The sequence below is a fragment of the Astatotilapia calliptera genome, chromosome 20, assembly GCF_900246225.1.
Source record: "Astatotilapia calliptera chromosome 20, fAstCal1.2, whole genome shotgun sequence".
NCBI lineage: Eukaryota > Metazoa > Chordata > Actinopteri > Cichliformes > Cichlidae > Astatotilapia > Astatotilapia calliptera.
Window position 1 is genome coordinate 7085274 of NC_039321.1, and position 26615 is coordinate 7111888.

The 26615-nt window shown below is 39.4% G+C and overlaps 2 protein-coding genes across 3 annotated transcripts; one reads left to right on the forward strand and one right to left on the reverse strand.

Moving 5' to 3' along the window:
* Nucleotides 1-262: 262 nt before the first annotated feature.
* Nucleotides 263-5834, reverse strand: mul1 (mitochondrial E3 ubiquitin protein ligase 1). Of its 2 annotated transcripts, none has more exons than XM_026155077.1 (5): nt 5714-5834; nt 3916-4061; nt 3740-3827; nt 3524-3644; nt 263-2043 (listed from the first exon to the last, which is right to left on the reverse strand). In XM_026155077.1, exons 2-5 carry the CDS (start codon nt 4033-4035, stop codon nt 1314-1316), a joined length of 1059 nt encoding a protein of 352 aa, XP_026010862.1. In that variant the 5' UTR covers nt 4036-4061; nt 5714-5834; the 3' UTR covers nt 263-1313. The 2 variants fall into 2 exon arrangements, with proteins under 2 accessions (XP_026010862.1, XP_026010863.1); XM_026155078.1 differs by lacking the exon at nt 5714-5834 and adding an exon at nt 5435-5666.
* A 12322-nt stretch (nt 5835-18156) lies between these two features.
* Nucleotides 18157-20687, forward strand: fam43b (family with sequence similarity 43 member B). The gene has a single exon (XM_026154268.1). It carries the CDS (start codon nt 18342-18344, stop codon nt 19347-19349), a length of 1008 nt encoding a protein of 335 aa, XP_026010053.1. The 5' UTR covers nt 18157-18341; the 3' UTR covers nt 19350-20687.
* Nucleotides 20688-26615: the final 5928 nt, after the last annotated feature.

A 26615-nucleotide genomic window follows, 5' to 3' on the forward strand; every position in this document is an offset into this window, starting at 1 on the left:
GTGAAACTTTTCTAGTTATACAGGCAATTGGGATTAGGAATTGGTGGGAAAGAAAGGTTAAACAGCAGCATCCACTATTAAAACACTGCCCTCTGGGTGGTCAAAGTTTTCTTTAAACCTTTAGATGCTAATGACAAAAAGTATCTTTATAAAAGACGACAGCTTTAAATGTGGAGGAGCTAAATCAGCTTGTTTCTGACAGTGAAGAAACTGAGCAGCTGCACCAAGGTCCAGTATGAGATAAATAATTTCGACCATTGAATTATGTAAAGCTACTTTAATAGAGCCAAAGAATAAACACAGAGCTAGAAATGACCACAACACATTCCCTTAAAAAATGCTAGCAGGAAAACAAAACAAATTAAGATAAGCAAAATGAGCCCGTTTCCCAAAAGCACCTCAAGGCTAAGCTTATTGGATTATCCACATCAATAACAAAAAAAGTTTCCCAAATGCAAAATAACTTACAGACATTCTTAGAGATACTCAAACATTGAAGTGTGGCTTCTGCTCTGGCTGTGAAAGGCTGCAGAAGGGCCTGGGAGGGGTTTTAACTGCAGCTTTTATTGCTTATGCTAATTTCTAAGCCCTGTGATGATCTTTCAGAGACACAGATGAAAAGCAGCTATATTTTGTACGATGCCCATTTTCTCTTTGTAGCAAATTAATGTAATAACATGAAACAGAATCAAACCGTAACCGGCGATTGACACTTTTAATTTGACTTTTCTGACTAATAAAACACTTTTTTGTTTTGTTGAGTGTCACGTACTTGCACGAATGACAGGAAGATGTTGATAATAAGTGCTAAAATGCATATATTTATAGAAGTGCTGTGACTTAATCTTAACTAATTTCCTAAGGGTGTTGGTGTAATTTGGCAACAAGCAGAGAAAGCCGTTGACAACTGCACTTGAAGCTGTGTTTTCTCACTGAACAATCACAAATGTTTCTACAACATTCAAGCTTTTTAACTGATAAACCCCATTTTTATCCGCCTCAGAAAATGCTTTCAGAGACTTAGATTATCAGGAAGCAGGGCCAAGATCTGTGAGAGTGTGAGCACACAAAGACCTCATTTTCACTCTGAACATGACAGGAGGAAAATCCATTTTCTCAATCAAGATGAATTTCCAGTTTTCAATTCTGATTTGAACATTTGATTGGAGCTGTAAATGCACTATTATTCAGCACAGAGATTTGCCGCAGGAAAAGCAGAAACAAGTGCCTGTTTTAAGCCTGAAAAGGCAGTTTTTGAAAGATAATCTTCAAGGTATACAATGGCTGCAACAGGCTGAGAGGACTCTAGCACTTTAGCTGTTGTAAAGAGGCACCACCCTGTCTATAGATGCCCTGCAAATGGGGCATTTCTTTGGCTCTGGCAGGGCCTCGTAGCACTGGCTGCAGGTACACACATGACCACACTCTAGAAACACGCAGGAGCGATCCTGGCTCAGGCAGACAGTGCAGCTGGTGGGGGATATGCTGCTTTCCTCTATGTTAAGTTCACGCAAACGCTTCCTCTGTTGTTCCTTGAACTCCTCAAGTATGCTTCTCTCCTTCTTGCTCTGTCTGCGATGCATGTATTGCTTCCACAGGATGTAGAGGAGCGTGGAGCAGGCAGCCATGCCGAACACAATCGCCAGAATCCTCCAGAGTCTAACGCTGGTCCCCTGCTTCCGCAGGAGAGACTCGTAGTCCAGCCGAGTGAGGAAATAACAGAAGCCCTGTTTGGGTGGTTGGAGCTTAATCAGGTTGTTATCCAGGACCAGCTCTCCGACTCCTGTGATGCTGTCACCCACACGCAGCATCTCCTCGGTTTCGTGGATGCCTTTTGGTCGCTCCCCGCTGATGAAGTGACCAATAACACTGGACAAGGATTGGACTGTGGGGTGGAAGTTCTCGTAGGTGGTCTCCAGATCCAACTCCGCTGCATCTAACGGGCGTATAACTCGGACTGTGGAAGCGATATCGTCATCATGTGACCCGAGGGCAAAGGGAACTGTGTTAATGCGCTGATGGATGATTTTCTCTGTGCTGTTCCTGTGTGGAAACATTACATTACATTGATTTATAATCACTATCCATGCATCAGAAAACAGCAACAGTCCAAAGCTCAGCTTATAAAGACAAACAACCATATTTTGGGCTTTTTTTCTTTTTTTTTTGATTATTAGCTCTTTATTTAAGCTCCAGTGTATTTTAAATAGTTTCTTTGCATGACAATAATAATCTCAGATTATTCGGCAATTTTCTTATAATCAAATTATGTAAAACTGCCATATAAACATTTTTCAAAGCCTTTAAAAGAATCATTTAAAAAGATATTTAAGAGTTTCAAGTGCGAATGACTTTTTAAGTCATTTTTCTCTGTCTTGTTTTTTCCGACGTGTAGGGTAGATTTAATAAGAAGGATATAGGTCAGTAATGGACAGTCATTGCTTTTGCCTCAGCCTGTCAGTCACTGCTACAAAATCTGAGGACCTCATGCGTTCTTTGCACACCGCCTTTGTAATATGCAATGACCTAATGAACTTGAGGCAATTTTGGGAGATTCAAGCTGGTATTTTTTTTCCACAGTTACTGAAAATACTCAATTACTTCGGCTGAAAAGCATGCACGCCCAACACTTGTTTTAATGCACTGCACTTTTATCCCTTGCACAGAGTCCGGTATGCTTTGGACAAGAGATATCTGAGTGTGAAGGCAAAACTGGATTTTACTAGTCGATCAACACTCCTGCCCTCACCTGTGACCATGACATGTGGGTAGAGACTGAAAGAATAAGAAGATCGTGAGAATAAGAATAAGAAGGAGAAAAGCTTTCTCTGCTCTGACTCTCTTAGAGACAGGGAAAAAGAGTAGAGCTGCAACTCATCCTCAATGAAAAGAGCCAGTTTGAGGTGGTTTGGGCATCTGACTAGGACGCTTTCTAAGTGAGACATTTCAGGCAAGTCCAACTGCGAGGAGACCGAAAGGCAGACCAGGACATGGTTGAGAGATTATGTCTCTCAGATAGCCTTGAAAGGGCATCTCTGCTTAGACTGCCACCCATTCGACTCAGTTAAGTAGCAGAAAATGGGACTCACTAAACAGTTGGCAGCAGTTTTTCTTTTCCCTGAATATTTGGTCATGCCTGTGAAAAAAAGTTATTAGAGAAGAAGGTGACTTCAGCATGAAATAAGCTCAATTTAGTTACCAGAGTATTTGGCTCTTGAGTTGTTTAGCAGGCTGCTGTCTGCGTCAGCGTTACCATCTGCTCTCCCTCTAACTACAACACTGACACAACTGTTTTTCCCAACGGCGAAACGTCAGCATGTAATCCTGTTCTCCGTCTACGTTTATGAATGAATTTGATAACTGCATGCCATCATTAAACCAAAAATCACTTAGCATAAATAGTTCCGTTTTTTAAATTAAAAAACAGATGTTTGGTGTGGAAAACAGAAAATGTTATTTATTTCAGCTGAATAACAAAACATTCAGACTGTCTGTAAAAAAACATATTTATTTAACCTCTTACCATATGTGAGTGGTGCGGTTCCACACCATCTTCTCCTCCTTCAGCGTCAGCCTCTCAATGACACCTTTGCAGTTATCGACAAACTGGCTGTTTAGTGTTTCCTTCACAGATCTCACCACACCTGCAGTGTGCAATAAATAAGTGTCAATTATTTTTCAGGACTCCCAATAAAAATAAAAGTTACTTTATTTAGGTTTTCCGTACGGCTCAGCAAACCTTCTATGACGGCATATGGGATACATCTTCCAGGAGTTTCAGACAGGATGGTTTTCAAATCTTGGTCATGGGAGACTTTCTTTGCTTCCTGTAGAATAAAAATAAATATATACTAAAAATGTAAGGAATTTTCACCCTGCATATGATAAACAGAGAAATGCAGAAATATGTCTGACCTTTAATCTGGCAACTATTGTAGCTCTGCTTCTGTAAATGGAATAGAAGAATGCGGTCAGAGCCGAGCTTGTGGCTAAAACCACAATCTGTGCCGTTGAGGGCTTCCCACTGGAGTCCATCCTGAAATCTACAGCATTGAAGGTCGCTGTGAGAGAGGAGATGAACACATCAGGAAGTTATCATTCATGTCAGTCCAATAGGCCACAACTGTCAGAGTTTGACCTACAAAGTAGTTCCTGGAACTCACTAAAAGACACTTTAGCCACGGAAAAATGATCAGCATTGTAATATTTTTAAGCACACTGAAGATGAAAAGAAAATGCATAGATTTCTGTTGAATAAAGCAACAGACTCTTTGCTTTTACTTTCCACAGTCCGATCAACCACAAATGTTGGAAATTGTCCATTTACAAAGCCACCACAAAGTGCAATTTCCATTTTCTGCACTTGAACTCCATATTATAGGATACCATTGTTTTTACTCCAAAACATTCAATTAGACTCCACAATATGGACACCCTACAAATAGTTTTGACTGTGCAGCAGTTCAAACTACCAATAAACCACATTTACTATGAGATTACAAAGAGCAGGAAATCCTCACAACTCAAAATTTTAAAGGAATTTTCCGCCAATCAATCTCAAAGGTCTTGTTTGTTCTACCAAAAATCTAAACATATTTAGATTTTTTAAATATATATTTAAAAAATAAACATAAAATATATGACTTGGGAGTTCAGTCCTGAGCTACACACGTGGTGGAGACTGTCATGTCCTGTGGGGCACGGCAGCTGCTTTGTGGGAGAGAAGGCAACTCTGCTGAGGTGGTGGAAGCTGCACAGAGGATGGTTGGATGCTGCCTTGCCGCCACCACCACTACTACAGACATCTACACCAGCAGAGTCAGTAAGACTGCTGAACTCTAGTGGTCCCAGCCAAAGGTAACACCACTTGTGTCTTTGAACTATACACTTTTTGTTTTTATTTATACTAAAGAACACTGTCAAATTGTTTTAGGGTGCTTGCTTCTGTTTCTTTTCTCTCATTCTTGTTGGCTTTAACCAGGACCTCAGCGAAAAAAATAATTTCACCTCATGTGAGTATGTGTTGCAATGACAATAAAAATCCGTAAATATATGCAGACTTTCGCCACTGCTGTTGCTAAAAATCTACCGAAACAGGAACGTCAGAGCAAAGGTTGCGTGGCATCTCGTTACAACTTAGAGCAAATTTCAAATAGGATCATCTCACAAATAAAGCACATTGAAACTACCCATAATTGAATGCGTGTAGATAAATACTTTTGAAAAAGTCCCGTCTGCGGCTCCCTAATGTTTTGCTTTTCTCCTTTTCATATCTAAATGGACTGGAAACCGCTCACAGCTTAAACGGTAAATATATAGTTTATGGTTACTCCAGTCTGGACACTAAAATAGCCCCCATTAACTAACACGACAAGCAAGTTAGCTTCAGCAAACACAACATTACTCAGTGCTAACAATTAAATCATCAGCTTACATGGTAATATCAGTCTTTGTCAGTAAATATCCTTTCGTTTAAAGCGAAGTCGTTAGCTGGAGTGTTGACTAAAGTTATCATTTCCTTCACTTCCTTAACTGACATTACTAGCTAGCTTGGCTAAATTAGCAGTTTGCTAGCTATGCCTTGACTGGAAATGAAAGGACGGCTGAGACATTTGTTTGAAATAAGCTGCAGCCGTCACATAAGGAGACAACTAAAAGCAGCTTTAACGGACTGTCCAACCACACATTTACACTCGATTTCCTGTCAACAAACCTGAAACAACAGCAGTCTCCACAGCTAAGCCAACACCAACACCGGGAAAGACACCGACGTGCACTTTGCCTCCCCACCAGTAGATGGCAGTGTGGCAGCGTACATCTATTCGTGAACTTGACGGCCATACCAGCTCCTATCCAAGGTTAAATAAAACTAAAGTAAAAACTAGAAGGAAAAAAACAAAACAAAACAAAACAAAAATAAAACAAACAAAAACATTTTAGATACCGAAATAAAAAAACAACAACAAACAGACGTTGCAACTCGACAACAACAAACTGAAATTATATTAAATGCTTACAAAACTAGATAATATAAAAATTGTACATGCTTTAGTCTTTATCAGTGTAGCCAAATCTGTCAAGCATCAGGAGGCTTTGGTGTATTTCTTTAGTGAGACTGGAATGTTTATATGACATTAAAAGCATCTCATCTATATCTGAATCTGACTTCTTCCACATTATAGTCATAAAAATGCTCAAAATTACACTGAAATTGGACTAATTTAATAATAAAAACTAACATGAAATGCGCATAATCACTCTGGAAATTAACAGAAACTAAAGTGAACTGAAAAGAAAAAAGAAAAAAAATCATCTACTCAAAAGGTTAATTGAAACAAAAAGCCAAGGTTAAACTCAAGAGCTAAAATGTCAATAGACATAATTCTATGCAAATGAAACATTAAAATCAATCAGAACAAACAAACAAAAAAAAAAAGAGAGCAACAGAAAAAGCGCATCTATAAAAAACGTGTTTTAATAAGTGAAGTTAATATGAAAGCCTTATCTCCAACAGCAGATTTTCCCATAGCTGGGGCAGAAGCAGGGTCACCTTTAGATTTAAGCCCCAGAGAAGCCCCACTTGAGATTCAGGATTTCTGCTTTAGAAGTGATCAGTGAAATTTTGTGCAAAAAAATTCTAAAACAAACAGAGATCCAGTGGAAGGAAGCCACAATTTGGGTGTTTGAAAACCCAGTAAGAAGCTGAGCTGCTGAATTCTATTTGAGGTGAGATCGAGAGCCACTTTTCCTCAGTGCCATAAAGAGGGAGTTGCAGTAGTCAGATCTAAACAAAACAAGTATGTCAGCAACTGTTATGTTTTTACTAGACATTGTGTTTACCTTAGCTAAGGCACTGAGACCTATTTTTCCAGCAATAAAGTGCAGCTTTGATTTTTCCCCCTTTTTTTGTATAGGGACAAGCAGCACTGATGGCACTGATGCCATCTGATAGCCACGGGTCTTTAAAATGCATTAAAATCTGCAACAAACTAGAGACAAACAAGCATAGACTACATACATGCATACAAACATAATGACAGCTTTGGGCGTGCCAGTCATGCAAATTCTAAACATTAAAATGAATGTTAGTTACACATCCTCTCATTATATCTCCTTTAGGCCTGCCGCTGATCTGATTTCTTTTTTAATGTTCCTGGTGTTGTTCTGCTCGTGTCTTTTAATTCTCCTGCTGCACCATGAACATTCTAGTGCTGCTGCAGAGGACATAAAGTCAGTGCTACAGTTAAAAAAAAGATATATATTCCAGTCCATAAAGATGTGAAGGTGTACCCAAAAGCCTCCTGGAGGGTAGGAGGGCTTCCTTGCCCTGGGGTGACCCTCTCTGCCTGCAGTTTATCCAAGGCTGCATACAAATTGTGTTTTCTCGGCTAGCATTAATGGCACTCTTTAACCATGACTTTGGGTCATCTTATAAATCATTTCAGTATTTTTTTTTTTTTTTTTTTTTGAATACACATTTCAAGATGGCGGCGCACGTAGTTGCAGCAGCTCAGTGTTCTATACACTCATGCACACACTTACATTTGGATAAAACAAACAAAACAAAAACAGAGACAGTGGCTGTCAGACAAAATTAAGTCCAGTGTGAGTCAGTAGATTTATAACAGTAAGTCCAGTAGAATGGGTACGCCTTTTGTTTTGATGGATTTCTCCTTAAGAACCATATTTCAACTAAATGACCAAATTATCTTTTGTTGTATATTGCCTCTTTGCACTTTCCCATTGCATCATGTGCTTGGTGTATTTCTAGTGTGTTGTGGTTTCAGTTGGCACAGTTTGTAGCAGGAGGCTCTTTAGCCTGAAAAGCCATGCCCTGCTTACTCAAGCTGAATCTATCAGATAAAGAGAAGAGCTTTGATGAGGCAAAAATCATTGGAATTAGGTGCAATACTGAAACTTAGTGCATTGGGTGTATTGAATACATTTATACATTTTCAGATCATTTTTTTGGCTACTCTGTATATCTCGAATCATTTCTGAGTCTTTGTTTTTAAACCAGGTCAACCAGCTGTCAAAACCACCCCGTACAGCAATCCATTAAAATGGTGGTACTGCACAGTGTTGGAGTGAATTGCCTGAAAAAACATCAGCCAGTTTCACTCAATAAAAGTGCTGCTATCAGAGCAAGCAGAGCTTTGGATTAAAAAAAAGGCTGTTTTCACACGTTTGATGCTGCTGGTTGAAACAGCATTTTAAAAGAATTTGGGTCATGCTGGGTTGAATAAAGTGGAAATCCTATAAAAACAGTGAAACTGCAGAAAAGCAGTTGATTTTGTAAACACGGTATCAGAGTTCTTTAAAGGCGTTTTTTTTAAACTACTTTTATGATGTCTACCTAAAGTCATCTCAAATATAAAACTATGAAGCAATGATAAAAAGTTGCAAGATAAAATCCCTGCTGGTATTTTGTCCTTTTTAGATACTTGGGTTTGTTTCTTATGGATCTGATGTCACTCAGAGCTCTGTCCACTCAGTAAATGCACATCTAGTGTTTACTCCTGTTTCTTTTCACTGTCTCTCCTTGCCTTTGGGATGTTTTACGACTTCTTCATTTGTGGGAGAAATAAGAAGAAATGGATGTAGCCACCACGATGTCACCTTTTGGCTAATTATTTGTTTTTTTTAATAATACAGAGAAAACCCAGAGAAAGCAATCAAAAGACCCCCCCAGGAGCAAGTAATTGGTGACAGTGGAAAGGAAAAACTCCCTTTTAATAGGAAGGAATCTCCAGCAGCCATCTGCTACAACTGGTTGGGGGTGAGAGAAAGAAGACAGAACCAAAGACACTGTGAAAGAGTGCCAGAGCTTAATAATGTTTACTGAAATCATAGAAAGGGAATGTTGGTATATTTTTTTCATGAACTTTGCAACAACCGGCCTTCCTCTTTGCAACCAGAGGAGTCACCACCTGCTGGCTTCATTTTTTAGATCTGAAAGCTACATTTATCTTTCATACAGTCTTTCATCTTATAGAAATGAGCAACCTAAACTCCTGGGCTGTTTCTTTCCTCTGTTCAGTTACTAAGAACTCGTCCTCCACCCTCCAACATGAAAGATAGCTTTCTTCATCCTTTTACAATATATTTATCTATTTATGTTTAGTGAAACAAAGGTCTGCATTTACAATTTCATTTTGCGAACTAAAAATCTGTCTTCTGCCTTCAAATAATGTATAATTCTTATTCATATGATCAATTCCTGTTATCTTGCACTCAGCTCATTTCACATCAGTAATTATTTGCCAGACACACCGCACAGAAATGCTCATTGTAATTATTCAGATGGGCTGTTTAAAACGTAATGAATGAAGGAAAGCAGCAGGTGCAACAGCCTTTAATGGTGCATTTCTTTTTACTCGTCTAATCTTTACATTCACTAACTGCATTTACTTCTTGAAATGTCCCTGAAATGCACTTCATCCTTTTAGCGTCCCTTTTAAAATCTTAAAAATTCAGCAAAGTGAAAGCAAAATCTGTCACAGAAAACTCCCGTGGCTGAATCAGTCTGACATAATCAACCTGACATCTGAATGATCAGCCTTCACAAAGTCAGGGAGCTTTGCTTCTCTCGGGAAAAGTTGCAGCCTTATTTTCAACCTCAACAAAAGAGCAGGGATGTCCTGGGGGAGTTCTTTTCAACATTAGTCACCTTATTTTGTGGAGAGAATCTACCTTTCTATTACCCCCCTCTGCCCATGTAAGACTACCTCATTTTGTTTGTGTCAGTCACAGAAAGACTTCCGTTCAAATGCCAGCCTGACACATTCACATTAATTTCAAACAGACAGAAATAGAGATAGCAGATGGAGGCAGCAGCTTTATAGGAGGAGTACTAGAGGCGAGAAGAACATTGTATGTGTCCTCTTGATGCTGCACCGCTGAAAGGACGACATTTGGAATTTGCTGCGACTGATTCAGAGAAGCCTGGCATTTTGCCTGCCTGTGCAAAATCCACAACACCCTTCCTTTTCACTGTTACACAGCAGGCACATTCATTTATTGTAATACTCTTTCAAACTTACAGTAACTTACAGGTGCTGAAATTACAATATACAACTGCAGAAGTAACCACTCGACCTTTGAAATGTCCAAATACTCACATGTGGTTGGAGGAGTGTCTCACTAAATTAAAGACAATATCAGTTAGAAGTCTTTTTCTTTTTACTCTTCAGTAAAGTGCCTTCATTGACAAAAAATATTTGGTGTTAATAAGCTAATCAAAAATTAGCAAACAATCAAAAGATTTGAAGAATTTAAATGTAAAACATGTTTGGAATACTAACTGCTTTTACTTCTGCACATGCATACAGGCTGCTTATTCATCCACTGAAAAGCATATTATTTGAGAAAAACACTGAAATGAGCCGGCGTTCTGCAGCCGGAGGACTGCTTTGAGCATTACTCAAGAGGAGCACAGGATGTAATGAATGTAGCTGGCAATGACTTTATTGTGGTGTCTCACATATATTTTGCCCTTGAAAGCATGAAAAGGTTTTAGCTGCAACATGCAATGAAACACTAGTATTCCTGATACCGCTGAATATACTGGTATGCATAATGTGCAGTTATCATAGTGCGAATATGAGATGAAGGAAAATGCAACATCCACAATGTGGTTTAAAAATAAATGAACATTTCAGGAAAATGCTGCATGTTTATGTCCATATTACAGCTAACATGAAGATCAATAGTAATCTTACACACTCACGGGACACTTTATTAGGTAAAACTGCATTTTAATGCAAATGCATCAGGCATGTAGGCATGGTTTAAACAACCTGATGAAGTTCAAACTGAGCATCAGAGGGAGGACAAAGGTTTAAATAACTTTGAATGTGGCATGGGTGTGTTGCATGTTTAACAGGCAGGCGTTAGCTGATGCAGACACTGAAGGAGGCAGAACTAAGTTTCAAACAAAAAGCGAGCCTTTTATTGTGGCCGATAACATAAGAACAAAAATAAAGCGAACGGTAAAACTAAACTAAAACCTAAACTGGGAGAACTATGATAACAGACCAGGAACATATGAAAAACTAAAACATGGAACATGACCTGAGCAGAATCATGACATACATGAAACTTAACGGAGGAAACACAAACAACCCGACAAAGACTGAATGACAACACACAGACTGAATACACACAGGAGGTGATCAGGGGAAGTGGAAATACAGTGGAAACAGCTGAAACAAATGAACATAATGACACCTCAGGGGAAGAGTAAAACTAAGCACGCTGAACATGGAAACACCAGACTTTCAAAATAAAACAGGAAACATTGAGAGACTTAGACATGGCACACAAGCTTGACAACATGAAGCACGCAAACAAGGAACACATGACATATTGACAGAGAAGACAAGAAACTACAAATGAATCAGGAATGATAGAAGGAACAAAACTAGAATGAAACACAACCAAACCCTAAGCACTGAGCATATATTCAATATAAGAAATCAAAAAATACAAAATGAACTCAAAATGCTGGGTCACAGCAGAAACTCAAATAACCACTTGTCACAACCAAACTATGAAGCAGAGCATCTCTGTTGCTGACCGTGTGTCAGGGTCTCTGAGTATTGGATCGCAGGTTTTCTGTAAATGATTATTCTGTTAACTTCTGAGAATCATTTCTTTTTTGCATTTTTCTAATAATAGTATTTCTTTATATTTATATTTCTCTGGGTTTAGTTCTTTTGAACATCCAGTTCTGTTAACAGTTACAGTTTTGGTTTATATTCAGTTCATTGAGTTTCTATGTATTCCTGCCTCTCATTTGTTCTGTGTCTTTAGTCTCTGTTTTTGTGTTTTGTTACTTCCTGTTTTTATTGTTGTCGTCTGGTGTCTTTAGTTTACTTCCATCTGAGTCATTATGTTAAGTATCCTCAGCTGTGTTCCCACCTGCTACTTTCCCCCTCATTATCTGAGGTGTTGTGTCTACACATATTATTATGTGTAGACACAACACTGGTTAGGCACATTTTATGATTGAATGATTCACAGGACAGTGCTAAGTGGATGAGACGAATAAATGAAAAACATTCCTCTAAAAATGGACAAAAATGAGTAAAAAAACAGCCAATGCCAAAGAAAATCTTTGAAAGAGTCTCAGAAAGTCTGTTGCTCAAGACCACTTTAAAAAACTTACAAGAAAGTCTAGCTCAGAGGAACAAATATTAAAGTAATGAGGGATGGTTCAAGACTTTTGCCCAGTGTTGGGTATAGCAGAAATGAAAGACATACATTATAGGTCCCCTTTAAAAAGCATATGAACAGATATCAGACTCCTCATATGTCTCATTATTTATTTATTTTCTTGTGCTAAGAATCCACATCCAGATACTTAAAATAATTCTAATTAACATGTATTAATTAGCCCTTGCTTCTAATGTCTTGGCTAATTGCCTCATTATTTTTGCCTTATTTTTTCACTGACCTTTAAAACAACCACTTACTGCAGCACAGCACTCTTCCACTTCTATAGTGCAGGATTAAACGAGGGGGAGTTGACCTGCATGTCTCCTGTGACTGTCCCCTTCTACTGAGCAAGGACGGGAATAAGCCTCCTTTCTATAATGTCCTGCACGTTCCCTCTTCATTAAACTATGATTCACTTGAACTGAATTACGTATTCAGCCAAAGCTAGAGAATCTATAGTATGGAAATTAGGTGATATTGATTTTCATCCCTTGAGGCTTTTACTTCCTGTTTTTGTAAACAAAGAAAAGGCTTCAGCTCTACCAAACATTCTGTAATGCTACTTTGTCATTTTTTGTCAGACTAATTTTTGATTGGCCGTGGGTGTGTTATTGATAGCGGCAGTCTGATGCGTGAAAAACACAGCAGCCTTTCTGTCACTATTCCCTCTCGCGCTTTCTTTAAGCTACGGCTGCCTGCATTGCTGTCGCCCTCACGTACAACCATAAATCAGCCATGTAAGAGCTGGGCCCCTCTCTGCCAGACCCTGCACATTGATTACACTGCACTGGGTAAGTGTAGCGTGATGAAGAGAGAGCCCAATTCAATTAGGCTGCCTTGCTAGACAGAAATACGTAGAATATGTTGGCCTGGATAAAAGAATGTCTTCTGTCGAAACTGAGGATAAGGAAAAAGAATTTCAGAGGTGAGGCAGGGATGTCGCTTAGGGAAAGTAATTGGTTTGCTACGATAACCTTCTGCACCCTGGATTGCTTGTGAGTTGATAACTGATGCACATTTTCAAGGGTAGAAGAGAAAGTGATATGATGATGATAAAAGATTTGTTTTTTATTTCCTGCAACTAACAGCGAATAAACACATTTTAATCAACCTTAGGTCAAAGTCTGCTTGCAAATCTTCTGACTTTGTCGATCTCAGTTTGAACAGATTTCAAGAAGATACATTGTAACTTCTTAAGTGAACCCAGCTTTTTTCCTCTTGTACACAGCAAAATCTCCAGTGTTAAATTAACACTGGAGAGTGTCTATATGGGTCCACACCTCTGAGTGGTAAATACAACACTGTTGAGTGTTAAATTAACACTTTTGACAGTGTTATATGTTTACAAGTAACCTAGTCAGTTTTGAAGATTAACAATGGCTAACACTGAGCAGTGCTGATTTTCTAAAACTGGAATATTTCTAACATTTTGAGTTATTTTATTTTCCTTGGCTGCTTATCAAATTCAGGGTAGCATAGGGGACTGGGGCCTGGAGTTTTTCTAAGTTAAATTCTAGCCTTTTATTAGTACATTACAGGACAGCTCATTTGTATTACAGAACTGGACCTCTCAACTTTGATTATTTAGAGCACGTTTAATGCAGTTAGTAAAACAAGACTTCTTTTGTGTTTAATTGTACAAACAGTCCATCCTCCAGTTTTGGTAAGCAATAAAAAATGATTTTGGGACTTTTTAGCTTTCAGGGTGATAGAGGCATAAAGACAGGAAAGCTGGAGAAAGACATGCAGCAAATGTATTAAGGCAGGTTTGAACTTGGGTCTCTGGATTAGCCTTACAGTATATGGATCACCTGCTCTACCCGGGGAACTAAACCAGCACCCTCAGTAAGTATTGTTTGTATTCTGTTTGAACTAATTAGCAGTCCTTGCACTTGCACCGTGTTAACCATGCTGGTTAGCATTAACTGATCAGTTCATTTTGTTCCACCCTGACACTATGAAGGTTAAAGGCTCATGTTAGACTGATTTTTTGTCATAACACAGTTACTTTGCATTATCCAGTAAGTATAATATTAAGTGTATTATTTTATATATTGTATCTATTTTGGACACATCTACTATTTGTTACATTGCCACATATGTTTTAGCAAATGTTTTACTTTTATTTGCCCAGGCAAATAAAAGTGCATGAAAAGTTCACAGGAAACAGTTCAGCAGTTCTAAAACTAAAAGTCGAATATAAGTCTAAAAGTCCAATATTAAACTTGAATGCAGACAGATATTTAAAAAATGCACCACACTCTGTCTGAGAGCAGTTCATACATTAACCAAAATAAGAGCAATGGGTGAAAAAAAGAGAAAAGTTGTTGCAGTTTCACTAAAAGCTGAAGGACTGAAACATATGCCACATGATAAAGAGACTAAACACGTATTACACTAATTGCACTTAAGTGCATTCTTGTATGGGATGATAACTCACGCAAGTCAATACTTAATACACAAATCCATTTCTTTAAAATCATGATGGATCTTTTCAGTTTAGTACATCAGCATCTGAGAGGTGATTTATGGGACCAAAGATGCTTGGATAAGGCCTCTCAATCAGACTGTCTTTGGTAACTCAAGGAGTTAATTCTGGATCAGATCCAGTCTTCATTCACTAAATGTCCAACATCTCTTAATCATTTGACCCACTGTGGTCTCCTACGTGGTGACTGCTCAAGCATTTCTAAGCCCATTAACTCAGTTTCAACAATCCCAAGTCTTCCCTTTCAGTAAGCATTCAGAGACAGCTTGGATGCACTTAATTTTGCTCTTGTAGTTATAATAAGAGGGATTTATGTGTGTTAATAATAATAATAATAATAATGGATACTTTATTGATCCCCATGGGGAAATTACTTGTTTTTCTCTGCATTTGACCCATTCACTCAGTGAAGCAGTGGGCAGCCCACTAAGCAGGCGCCCGGGGAGCAGTGTGTAGGGACGGTACCTTGCTCAGGGGTACCTCAGGGTAGCCGTTAAGTGGATTCGAACCGCCGACCTTCCGATCATGGGGCGACCACTTTACCTACTGAGCTATCCCTGTTATAACGCCTCTAAAGCTGTTCAATCTGTTCCGCGTGCTTTTTTTAATTCACTGCACACACGACGGGTGGAAAGAGGGACATTTATTTCCCAGTGTTGCCACAGTAACAATTCTCTAAGCTAAGAACTTCATCCACCATGTACACGTGACAGCTCAGTCCATTCTGCCCAGCACAGCTTGCTGGCAGACACATATGATACTTATTTTGATTCATTGAAGCAGAGTCATCCAGCCAGTAAACAGATGTCTGGACACAATGTGGTGATGTCGGACAGATGTTCATGCATTTTCATCTTAGCCATGTCCACAGAACAGAGCTGAAACCTGGAAGTGTTGTTTACATACTACTAATGTGCAGAACACAATACATTTACATTTATAAGAGACATGTTTTTGACAACATAATAAACGACAATAAATGCATCTACCAAAAGGTTGATTCTCTTCATTTTATACCTTATCATTGCTTCACTGACGCTGCATTCAGATTATTAATAACCTTTGTTCAGGGTTTATTTGTATGGGTGGAGCAAATAGCACTTATTCACCTCCTCTTAACAAAAGCTAGACTTGCTGTTCTCACCAATGGAAATACACTCACTGGCCACTTCATTACTTACACCTTGAGAGTACTGGGTTGGACCCCGGTTTTGCCTTCAGGACTGCCTCAGTCCTTTGTGCCACAGATTCACAGTGCTGGAAATATTTCTCAGAGATTTTGAGCTATATTTACATGACAGCATCACACAGTTGCTGCAGATTTGTTGCTGTACATCAAAGACGAATCTCTTGTTTCACCAGATCACAAAGATGCTCTACTGTATTGAGACCCGGTGACTGTGGAGGCCACTTGAGTACAATGAGCTCACTGTGATGTTAAAAAAAACAGTTGTAGATGATTTGAGCTTTGTGACGTGGTGTGCAAAGAAAGTACCCCCACATCACTGCACCACCATCACCAACCTGACTGTTGATGCAAGGCAGGATGGACACCATTTATGACTACACCAGCAACTGGAATTGAGACTCATCAGACCAACATTTTTCCAATCTTTTATTGTCAAAATTTTGGTGAGCCATGCAAATTGTGATGTCAGTTTCCTGTTTTTAGCTGACTTCTCCTCACGGATTATTTTTTTTCTCTTTTTAAGACTTAAAGTTACTTAAATCACCTGTATTCCCCATTCAATGATGACATCAACGGGTTTACAGCCTGATACCTGAATAGTTTGACAGCTCTTGGGGGATTTATTTTAAAACTTACCTGTTTTGCAATTTTTAAAATTACCTCTGCTAATTTGAGTCACTGCACAGTCCTTTCTAACCTTTTGTGGTATTTGTGCCTTTTGGAATAGTTTGATAGAATTATGTATTATGGTGTGCACTGTAGTACAGCCTGTCCAAGAAGTTTGTCCTTGCAATGCAATATATTAATTATTTATATACAGTTATTAATAAATAGTCTGTGGTCATATATGGAGCTTTAGCTGCATCCTACACCATGCCAACATGTTCAAAATTTCATTTTTGACACTTACATAGTTACTTTTGTAACTTAGCATGCTACCAATTCTTAATTAGCACTAAACAGCTGTGGTCAGTGAGAATATCTTTTTTTGGTGTTATACTGGCCCAAATATTTTCAACAAGTAGAAATGTGACTTGATGAGGATGATGGTAAAAAGAAATTCCAGGGATTATCAGAGTCATTTGGATTCATCATCAGGGATCATGGCCAATCCATCTGGTTGTGATATTCCACAAAATAAGTTACATTTAGTCCTGGGATAGAAAAGGTCAGGTTAATGGGGTTAATCCTTGAAAGTCTGCACCGATTTTCAGTCACTGCTGAAAATTTTTTTCCAGCAAACCGTCCGGTGGGTGTTACCGTCCATCGAGTCTTTCTGCTAAAGTGGATGAAAGGTGAACACTGACCTGGAGTCTGAAAGTGGTAGTGTTGACCCTTTTCAACATTTTTAACATCTATAAAACAAAGGCTATATTCAGAATATGGACTGCTCTTATCTCACTGCTGACAAAATGTTTCTATTGATCCTTAAAAGTACAGAAAAAATCTAAGTGTGTAGATATAATTTGTGAAATAAGAACGAACTACTAAATGTATTAAGCAGGCATCCATTAAAGCATGACATATAGACATTTTCAGTTACAAAAATAATGGGATTCTGTATTTCAAAAGCATAATTTAGTGCTTATCAGCTGTTTTGGAGTTTTGGAAACTTGCTCTGTCTTTGAAAATGTTTTTAATTATGCAGTAATATCACTCAAACAGAATTTTTAAGTCCAATCCTAATTAGCCTCACTATTATATCTCAGATATCTTTGCATAATATACAGTGAGCGACTCAGCTGTGGAAGGAAAATTCTGCTAGTTTATGTCTGAAGTGAACTGCTGATGTAAACAAACCTTTGACAGGATTAAATGGCCTTACAAATTTATCTAGTCTTAAAAGAGGGGTTAGAATCATTCCAGAAATAAGGGGTCTTCACTGTGCAACACTTGCAACATCGATCCAAAACACTTGCATCCTCAAGCTGTTAATAGGATAAGATAATTCCGTTGATCCTGCTTAAACAAATCACACTTAACAAGTGACTTTTACAACTCATTTAATAAGTAGTTACCTAAGAGGGAATACTTGTTTTTCTCATGTTTACAAGAAACATAGATAGAGTGATAGCTCAGTGCAAAGCTGGATGGATAAATAGTGCTTTGGGACTGAGCCATTTGGAAACAAAACAATAAAGCAGGGAGGGGGTTGAGAGTGCCCGAGTGCCGGGCTAAGGATCCTGCACTGATCAGCGCTGCATGATGCAGAAAACAGATGAGAAAGAGGAGGAGGAGGAGAGGAAGGAGGAGCGAACTGGGAACAGACTGGCTGAGGCTCGCAGCTCTCAGTCTCTTCTCTGTGCTTCGCCAAGCAGCTTCTCTGTGCTTTCCTCTTTCTCTCTCGCCCACATCGGCTTTAATACTCTTCTTGCCTGAGCTTACAAGAGGAAACGTAGCAACAGAGGGGCTCGCTCACTCGCTCGCACCAACTTCGCCCACGCCATGCTGCCCTGGAGAAGGAATAAGTTTGTTCTGGTGGAGGATGAGGCGAAGAGTAAACCCAAGAGCCTGGGGACTGGACTGACATACCACTCCATCCTCTCTTCTCTGCTGCGCTCCTGTCCTGACTTGCTACCCGACTGCCCCTTTGACTGGGTGGGTAGCATCTTCCACACAAAACGGCAAAAGGTTGAACTGAATAAAGAGGAGCCGGTTTATAATGTGCGCTACTTGGGAAGTGTGGTCACCATTACGGCAAAGGGAGATGGCTGCACCCAGGAGGCGGTGGCCAAAATCTGGGCGAGGAGCAACTATGGGGACCAGAGTGTCAAGATGAGGTTAACAGTGGGACCACAAGGGATCCGGATGAGTGCCGACAAATCCGGGAAAAAGAAACCCATCCATCTTTACTCCCTGAACAGGATCACTTATTGCACCGCTGACCCGTGCCGGCCCAAGATCCTGGCTTGGATTTATAGGCACCAGGTCAAGAACATGGCGGTGGTGCTCCGGTGTCACGCAGTCCTGGTTAGTAAGTCGGAGAAGGCCCAGGCAATCGCCCACAGCCTCTACCAGAATGCCACCTCCGCCTTCAGCGAGTTCAAGCGGCTGAAGCGTCAGAGTGATTTCCGGCACTGCCAGCAGCAGCTGCTCGGTGAGGAGGCAGTGCCCCTGATGCCTCTGAGGAGGCTGCTGAACGGGCAGTGCCACTACAGACCGCCTGCCGACAACCCCGGGACTGCCACCCGTCTCTGCTCCATCACAGAGGAAGAGGAAGAGGAGGAGGAATGTGAGAAGGAGAGCAAAGATAGAAAGGAAGAGGTGAAGGAAGCGGAGGAGGATGTAAAGGAGCAGCAGGACAAACAGAAGGTTTTAACGACAAACACAGACCCAACTCAGTTATTATCAAAGTTGGACATTGGGGATATTGCTCGACTGGAGCAGTGCCAAATCAACTTTGTCAGTGACAGCAACAACAATACATTTACCTTTATAACCTCTCTGGTGTGACTGTAACACAGTTTAAAGAGTGCAATTCTGCACTACAATGACACATTCCTCTCTCTGCCCTTCACTGGTACCCCACTCAGGCTCCCTCCTGCCCCAACCATGTAATGCAAAGTGTTTACCAGAAACTTCTCCAACTTACCGGGTGGACAAGAAGAGGCAGACGATCGTTTGTGGGAGTAATTCCTACTCTGCCCGGATGCCTCGGATTCGGGCTTGACTGTAGCAGTTTGGGAAACTGCATGTTTACACAGGAGGGCTGGTGATGCACAGACTAACAGCAGCACAATGACAAATGAGGACACTGGGTTCAGAAAACACGGGAGTGCTGAGAGACGCTGAGATCGCTGACATTTGTGTCACATATTGATTGCAGCACCGATCAGGATGTAATTAGTAGACCTCTGTCTCTTATTTTTGTGAGTATATTTCAAGCCTCGTTTGTAAACAGGGTCATTTTTTGGACTGACTTGTGATATTTTTCAGGGAGGTTCTTTGTAAATTTGTGTAACTTTTCTAAAATGACAATCCTCATTAAAATGACTCGCAGACTGACCTTTCCCAGCGAAGAAGTTTATTACGGTTTTACTAATGATAGCAGCCGACTAATGAATAAGGCTATAATTTAGGAGGCAAGCCATTGAGTCGACATGTTTATTGCTGCCATTTGTTAAGGTCCTTATCATTTATGCATGACAAGTCAGCAGTAACCTTTTTCGTGCTGAGCTATTGTCTTTTTTCTCATGACATCTTTGATCCTTTGGCTTTTAAAATGAACACTGTGATAAATGCGTGACCAGGGACTATTACATAACTGTTCATGCAGCATTGATTAATTCTTATAATGCATCTTTTAAAATATATATTTATGATTTGCTAAAGCAAAAACAAACTGTTTGCCACTGCTCTGCCCGTCTTAGTTTTGCTAATGCAGTTTTTCCATGAGCCCTTGCAAAAATGCAAATGACCCTCACTATTGAACACAAGTGTTTGAAATATGACTGTAGCTGATTTCCTGTTGATAATATCTGTGCTACTGTCCCAAGATGCATTGTGATTACTATGAGATGAAGCTATTTATTTTCCAAATATGATGAATAAAAATTACCCTTGCTTGGGTTTCCTTCTTGAATCTCAGGAGGAGTGTATTTCAAGATGGTATCAAAGAGATTATTCAAATGAATGCAACTGCTCAGCATTCCACTAGTGTACATTTGCATGTTTGTGATGTGAAAATATGTCTTACCATCACGTCAAACACAAGAGAACAGCCTATTTACATCCGATTAATCTGCTTTCAAACTGTATAGAAGGATAAATAAATGTTTTTGCCACAGAAAAGACAACTTTCAGCTGCCAGTTTCATTAGATGTTAATGTGGTTTGATAAATTTCTGCAAGCCTCGCAGTGGCTCTGCATCACTTAACCCTAAGGGGAGCAATTAATCAGCGGGCTGAATTGTTCAGAAAAGGAACATAAAGCACCTGCCTCGACAGGACGGCTGTCAGGCTCCGACAGTAACGAGTGATCCAAAACGGGGACCAGGAAGTTGACTTACTAATCAAGCATATTGCTGCCAAAATCAGCTATTTCTAATGAAGGAAGAGAGTTTAACCGGGTTTACTGGGATGATATGTAACTATACCATGTTTGGATTATATCACCATAAAAATAATAAATATATTAACGTTGAAAAGCTAGTAACAGTTAAACAATTCATGAATTCATGTCAGGTATCAAACATCAAAAGCCGTTTGAGCTGACTTTTCTCATTAGAGATTCTACTTTTGAAGAGGAATGGCTTCGACTTTATTGCTGCATGAGAAAGCAAAACCATTTGGAGTTGGGTTGAATTACTGAGACGGATTGCTGGAACATTTGAGATCAATAATTTTCTTTTCTTGAAATGAACTACCTCGGAAATAGAAGATGATCTCATGTCAGGAGATGGAAGATAAAGGATTCATTTGTCCTTGCAACAAATCCATTCATAGGAGAGATTACGGAATACTTTCATTTATGTGATTTTTTCCCCTGCATTTTAATACTCAGACACACAAAACACAACGCAATAAAGTCACACTGACATTCTGCTATGGGGTGGTTAAGCAGAGGAACCACTGTGTTTTTACGCAAACACAACTCTTGTCAGGCAAACATAAGAGAGGGAGCAGATGGCAGCAGCAAGGTGCACGCTGAGCTTTATCACACTCGTCTTCCAGAATAACAAGGGCTCAAGCCCATATCCGGAGCTTGTTATGTTTTGTCACATCGTCAGCCGCAGGAGATGCTCTTTAAAAACATAAAATCTAATCAAACCCAGCAGACCTGGGCCTGTCAAGTATTACATATAACCAAGCTGTGCCATTTTACAGCAGGGTGTCTGAGGAGATCCAAATAGCTGCTTCTGCCTGCACACATCTGTTCTTAGTCTTTCTCATCCTCATGCAGTGTCTGTGAGGCAAACACAAGGGTGTGTGACAGTACCACAGGCCTGCATGTCTCCACCACGACGAGGAGGAACAGAGGAATAAAATATTGTGTCCCAAAGTAGCTGGCGGCAGGCAGCAGTCCATTTTATTCCAGGGAGTAATGTGCAAAAAAACCTCCCAAAAAATAACCACACACACACAGCTTCCCCAAGAGCATGACAAAGAGGAAGAACAGTCCACAAAGCCCAAGGAAGGACACTGTGAATCACCGAGACGTTGGCCAGTACTGGGAGAAATGAACAATAATGAAACTTTATGAAATATAGCTGTAGGCAGCAGTGAGGAGGGACAAGCAGTTCAGCAGGGCACAGTCACTATGGCAACTTTTTCTGATCGTGTTAAAAGCCTGTCTGTAAGCACTGACAAGAAAACCATGGACTGGTGCTGGCATGAGGTCACCCAGTCATTTTGGGAGTCTGCATTTTGTAGTCTCAGTGTTAGCAATTTATGGTGGCAAAGGTGACTGTGGTTTGACAAAAGGGTGGAGTGGAGTTATCAGATAACACTTGCAAGCTTAGTTAGCAAGCAGCATCCACGAAACGTACACATAGAAGCACCTACTTGCTAATTAGTAACACACCACAACTGAGGCACAAGTTTATTGGATGGGCTGTACCACATCACACTCCAGAGGCAACATAAACATGGATGAGTGGTCCAGTTCATTAAGCTGACTGGCTACCAGTGCTGTGAATACAGCAAGTAAAAGGGGCAGTATTGCCAATGCCAACACTGATACTGATAGTGTTAACGTATAAAGGCCGCTTATGCAGTGGAGATTGTTGTGTTATCACTTATGAAATGAATAATCATGATTTTGCAAATTATGAAGTTTATTGGTGTAATTTTTACTTTCCACAATAATTAGTTAACATCGTAAAAGACACCATTCAGCTTTTCATGTATTTTGAAACTGCTCTTGTGCCTGTCTGTAAAGGGTCAGCATGTACTGTAGGTTAAAAAAAACAAGCAGAAATAGACAGAGTAAACAAAAAGGTTTGGACTTTTTTCATAGTACATTTTGAGGTATATCTTTTTTCATTTCCAAATAAATGATTCCTTTAACGAGTCAGCGGGCTACACACTGAACTTAGAGGGTAGCAACAAAATATCGATACTATCGCACTGTATCGATCCAATCAGACACCAGGATTAGCATTAATACTATCGATATTTGAATTGTTCCGCCCACCTCCACTGGTTAAGCCCATATAGACATGTATGGGCTTCAGCTTCCCGTGTAAAGGCACCTCGCAATCAAAGCAAACACACCTTAAGCCAAAAGAAAATTGAAACGTAATTGTAAAACATTCTCGTACTGTTCACTTGTTATTGTGGGGTTCTTTGTGCCCAGTTATAAATACTTTTAATGATGATAATTCTACTTTTGAAAACAGTGATCTGCAGGAATTAGCTAAGTTTTGAGTTTTAGCATTTCTCTGTTGGCTGCATTTTAAAAACGTATTTCTAGTCCTAATGTTGCTCCGTGGTAGAAAAAATAATAGTATTTCAACAAAATGCAAATTAAACTAATTTGGGGGTCCAGTCTTAACAAGTAGTGCAGATATGTGCCAATTTGGGGACAAATAATCAAACTTTGTGAAAACGTTGAAAGTCTTTTCAATCCTGTGTGGTGAAAATTGATATAAAATACAAATAGATCTGTGCACACCTCCAATTTTGACCCTTTGGTTGCACTAGATTGCTTGGTGGCATTGACCCAATTTATTGTGCCAAGTTAGTCTTAAAGTTTCACAAAAAGGCACCTTTAAAGGTACCATCTGAATCTCAGTTATCTATTAATATCATCAGATTTCCTTTGACCTTTCTCACAGCTATGACATTTGAAGAAATGTTGCATCACATTGTTCCAATACATTAGTTGCAGCTATCTTACTAAAATGAACTTGATTAAAGGAAACATGAAGACAACTTTAAATCACATCATATTTTCCATGCAAAAGGCTCTCTCCAAGATCCCAAAGTATTTCACCTTGTGATTTGTTTTGATTAATAAAAACCTGACTGCAGTATTTCCTCTGGCAAAACTAAAAGACACCATTGAAAATAACATTTCACAAAACATATTTTCTTGCTGGATTCATTACTGTCTCTTGAGACGTGTGACTGGAAACATCCACAGGTACCTTTTTTGCTTGGTGAAGACCTCAGCTGTGGTGGTTGTTTGTTTGCCCAGGTAGATAGAACAACAATGACACCTATCCACACTCAAAAACAAAACTCAATAAGTGACAAGTGAAGTTCAGTCAAATAGCATTTTTCAGTTCTATAAGAGAAAAGACCTGAAAAAAGTGTTATTTTTGCAGTTAAACTGCAGTGTATGCTTGCTTGCCAGAGCTTCCCTCTGAGACCCGTGGATGTATTAAACAGAGCTGCATTGCCTGCCTCACCAGCCAAAAGTTTTCCAGTTACTGGGTTTGCTCCCATGGTTTCCAGTCCACTGCACAAATGCTTTAGCATTTTCCTGAATATAAAACTCATTTTACAGGCACTGTGGAGGTTTTACAAATATGCAACTCTGTGGATTAAAAATCATTGCAAAAATGGTTAAGAGACATACCAAAACCAGTGGGAAAACTTTTTTTTGTGGTCACTGGGACACACTGTGTCCCACTGATCTCCACTTCTTTCAGTACATATGTGATAACAGATTCATGCAACGATTAGTAAAAATCACTTCCTCATTTGCTGTTGTTTTCATTTCTACAGCTGTTTCTTTGCCTGAAATCAGGCAAATCATCATGAAAATGTTGGTGCTCACTAAACAACCCATGCTGCTCCAGAGACCACGCCTTATTATCTGCTGCTGTCATTCTGCAGTTGCAGGGAGTTTACAAGTTCAAATGATCACAGCTAACAAGCATCATTTCCCCTACTGTGCAAATCTTATAACACCTTCTGAGAAAAATAGTTGCATATCTAGCAAGTTTCAGATGAGATGTGGTGGGTTTTGCCGCTCAGCATCACTGTCAGTATCACACTGAAGCCCTCAAACAACAAAAATGCACTGCAAGATGCACATTCAGGATTTTTCTTATAACTGCAACGATTTGTGTTTAATATTGCAAGATACAGCTGCCCCACAAGATCCTAAAGTGAACCAGAACTTGGTAGAATAAACTATCAAATAATCTCTTGAAACCACCACAACTGTTGTTCTTGAGTATAAACGGTCTCCTGGGAAAACAACATAAAAAAACAAAAAACCTGGAGTGTCAGTGAGGAGACCTGTACAACTATTTAACTCAGGAGTGCACGGATTCGTTTAGGCCATGTAATACCTACAGTTTTATAGTTTTCCCTCAAAAATATAATCAACAATAACATCTTTGTCATTTCACATGGACAACAAAATTGGATACAACTATATCATTGCAAGGTCAAAAGAGGTTTAAAAGTGTGACTATATAATATGCATAAAAAGTCAAAAAATTATACAAGTCTCTAAAAGTAATTATAAAAATGAAAGTAAAATAAATGGTAAATGGTAAATGGCCTGTATTTATATAGCGCTTTACTAGTCCCTAAGGACCCCAAAGCGCTTTACATATCCAGTCATTCACCCATTCACACACACATTCACACACTGGTGATGGTAAGCTACATTGTAGCCACAGCCACCCTGGGGCGCACTGTAAAAAACACATTATACCACATATATAACATATTTCATATTCAACAATTCTAAAAACAAACATTTTGTCTCAAGAAATGTGGCCAAATGCACATCACGGACTATAAATGCTTTTTCTCTAGAAGGGTGTTTTCTTTTTCATTTTTCCCAGATTCATGGCCATGTGTGTGCTTTGCTGCTCCTGCCCGCACTACTTTATTGAAACTCAGCCTTCCCAACTAATTAACATGACATTTGCCATATTGGAAAAATTGCCCCTTTAAGATTATGTTTAATAATGTTACACAAAGGAGAAACAACACTGGGGAATGTAATAATAACCCTGTCACACACCACCTGACGTCTTTATACCACACAGTCGGAGGAATGCAGGAAGGCTGCACAAATTACTCGTGCACTGACGTCACAGGAGAGCCATTACAAGGACTAATTATGAAATCAATAACCCAGGAGCATAGGTTTGTGCTTCGAAAGTGTTCTTTTATGGCACCCAATTTGAGGCCGTGCTGCTTACGTCCTTGCAGGATCTGCAATTGCTTTGGAGTCATTGTGATTGTGCGTCTGCTTCACTGATTGCAATAGTGAGATCGAGTTACATGCTGAGTCAGTCTTGTATTACGCCTGTGATGTATGCTGTTTGAGTTGCATCGTGACATCAGCGGCGATCACAGAAAAACAGTTTTGGAAAAGAGTGAAATAAAAAAAGGTATTTGAAGGAATATTTTAATGTTCTGAGAAATCCACTAATATACTTCACAAGACAGGTGAAAATATCAATACTAGAGTGATTTAGCAGCAGGGAATTCAGGCTAAAAGCCTTTGAAAGTTACCTCAGAAAAAAGAAACAGATGGACAGATGAACTGATGGGCATGTTTGAATTTATTTCTAAATTGGGTGTTATAACTCACATATTTCGCAGTACCATACGTAACTTAATTCTGGGGTTTCTCCCATTTTAATGAGAAACAGATTAAATTTTTAAAAATTTGTTTGAGTACACAAACAGGCTTCTAGCAATCTAATCCTTGAACATTAAAAGGCACAGAACAGAAGTCTCATATTAAACTAAATGTTGCACGCAGTTTAGTGATGAATATGTTTTCAGTGCTGGGCTAGAGGTA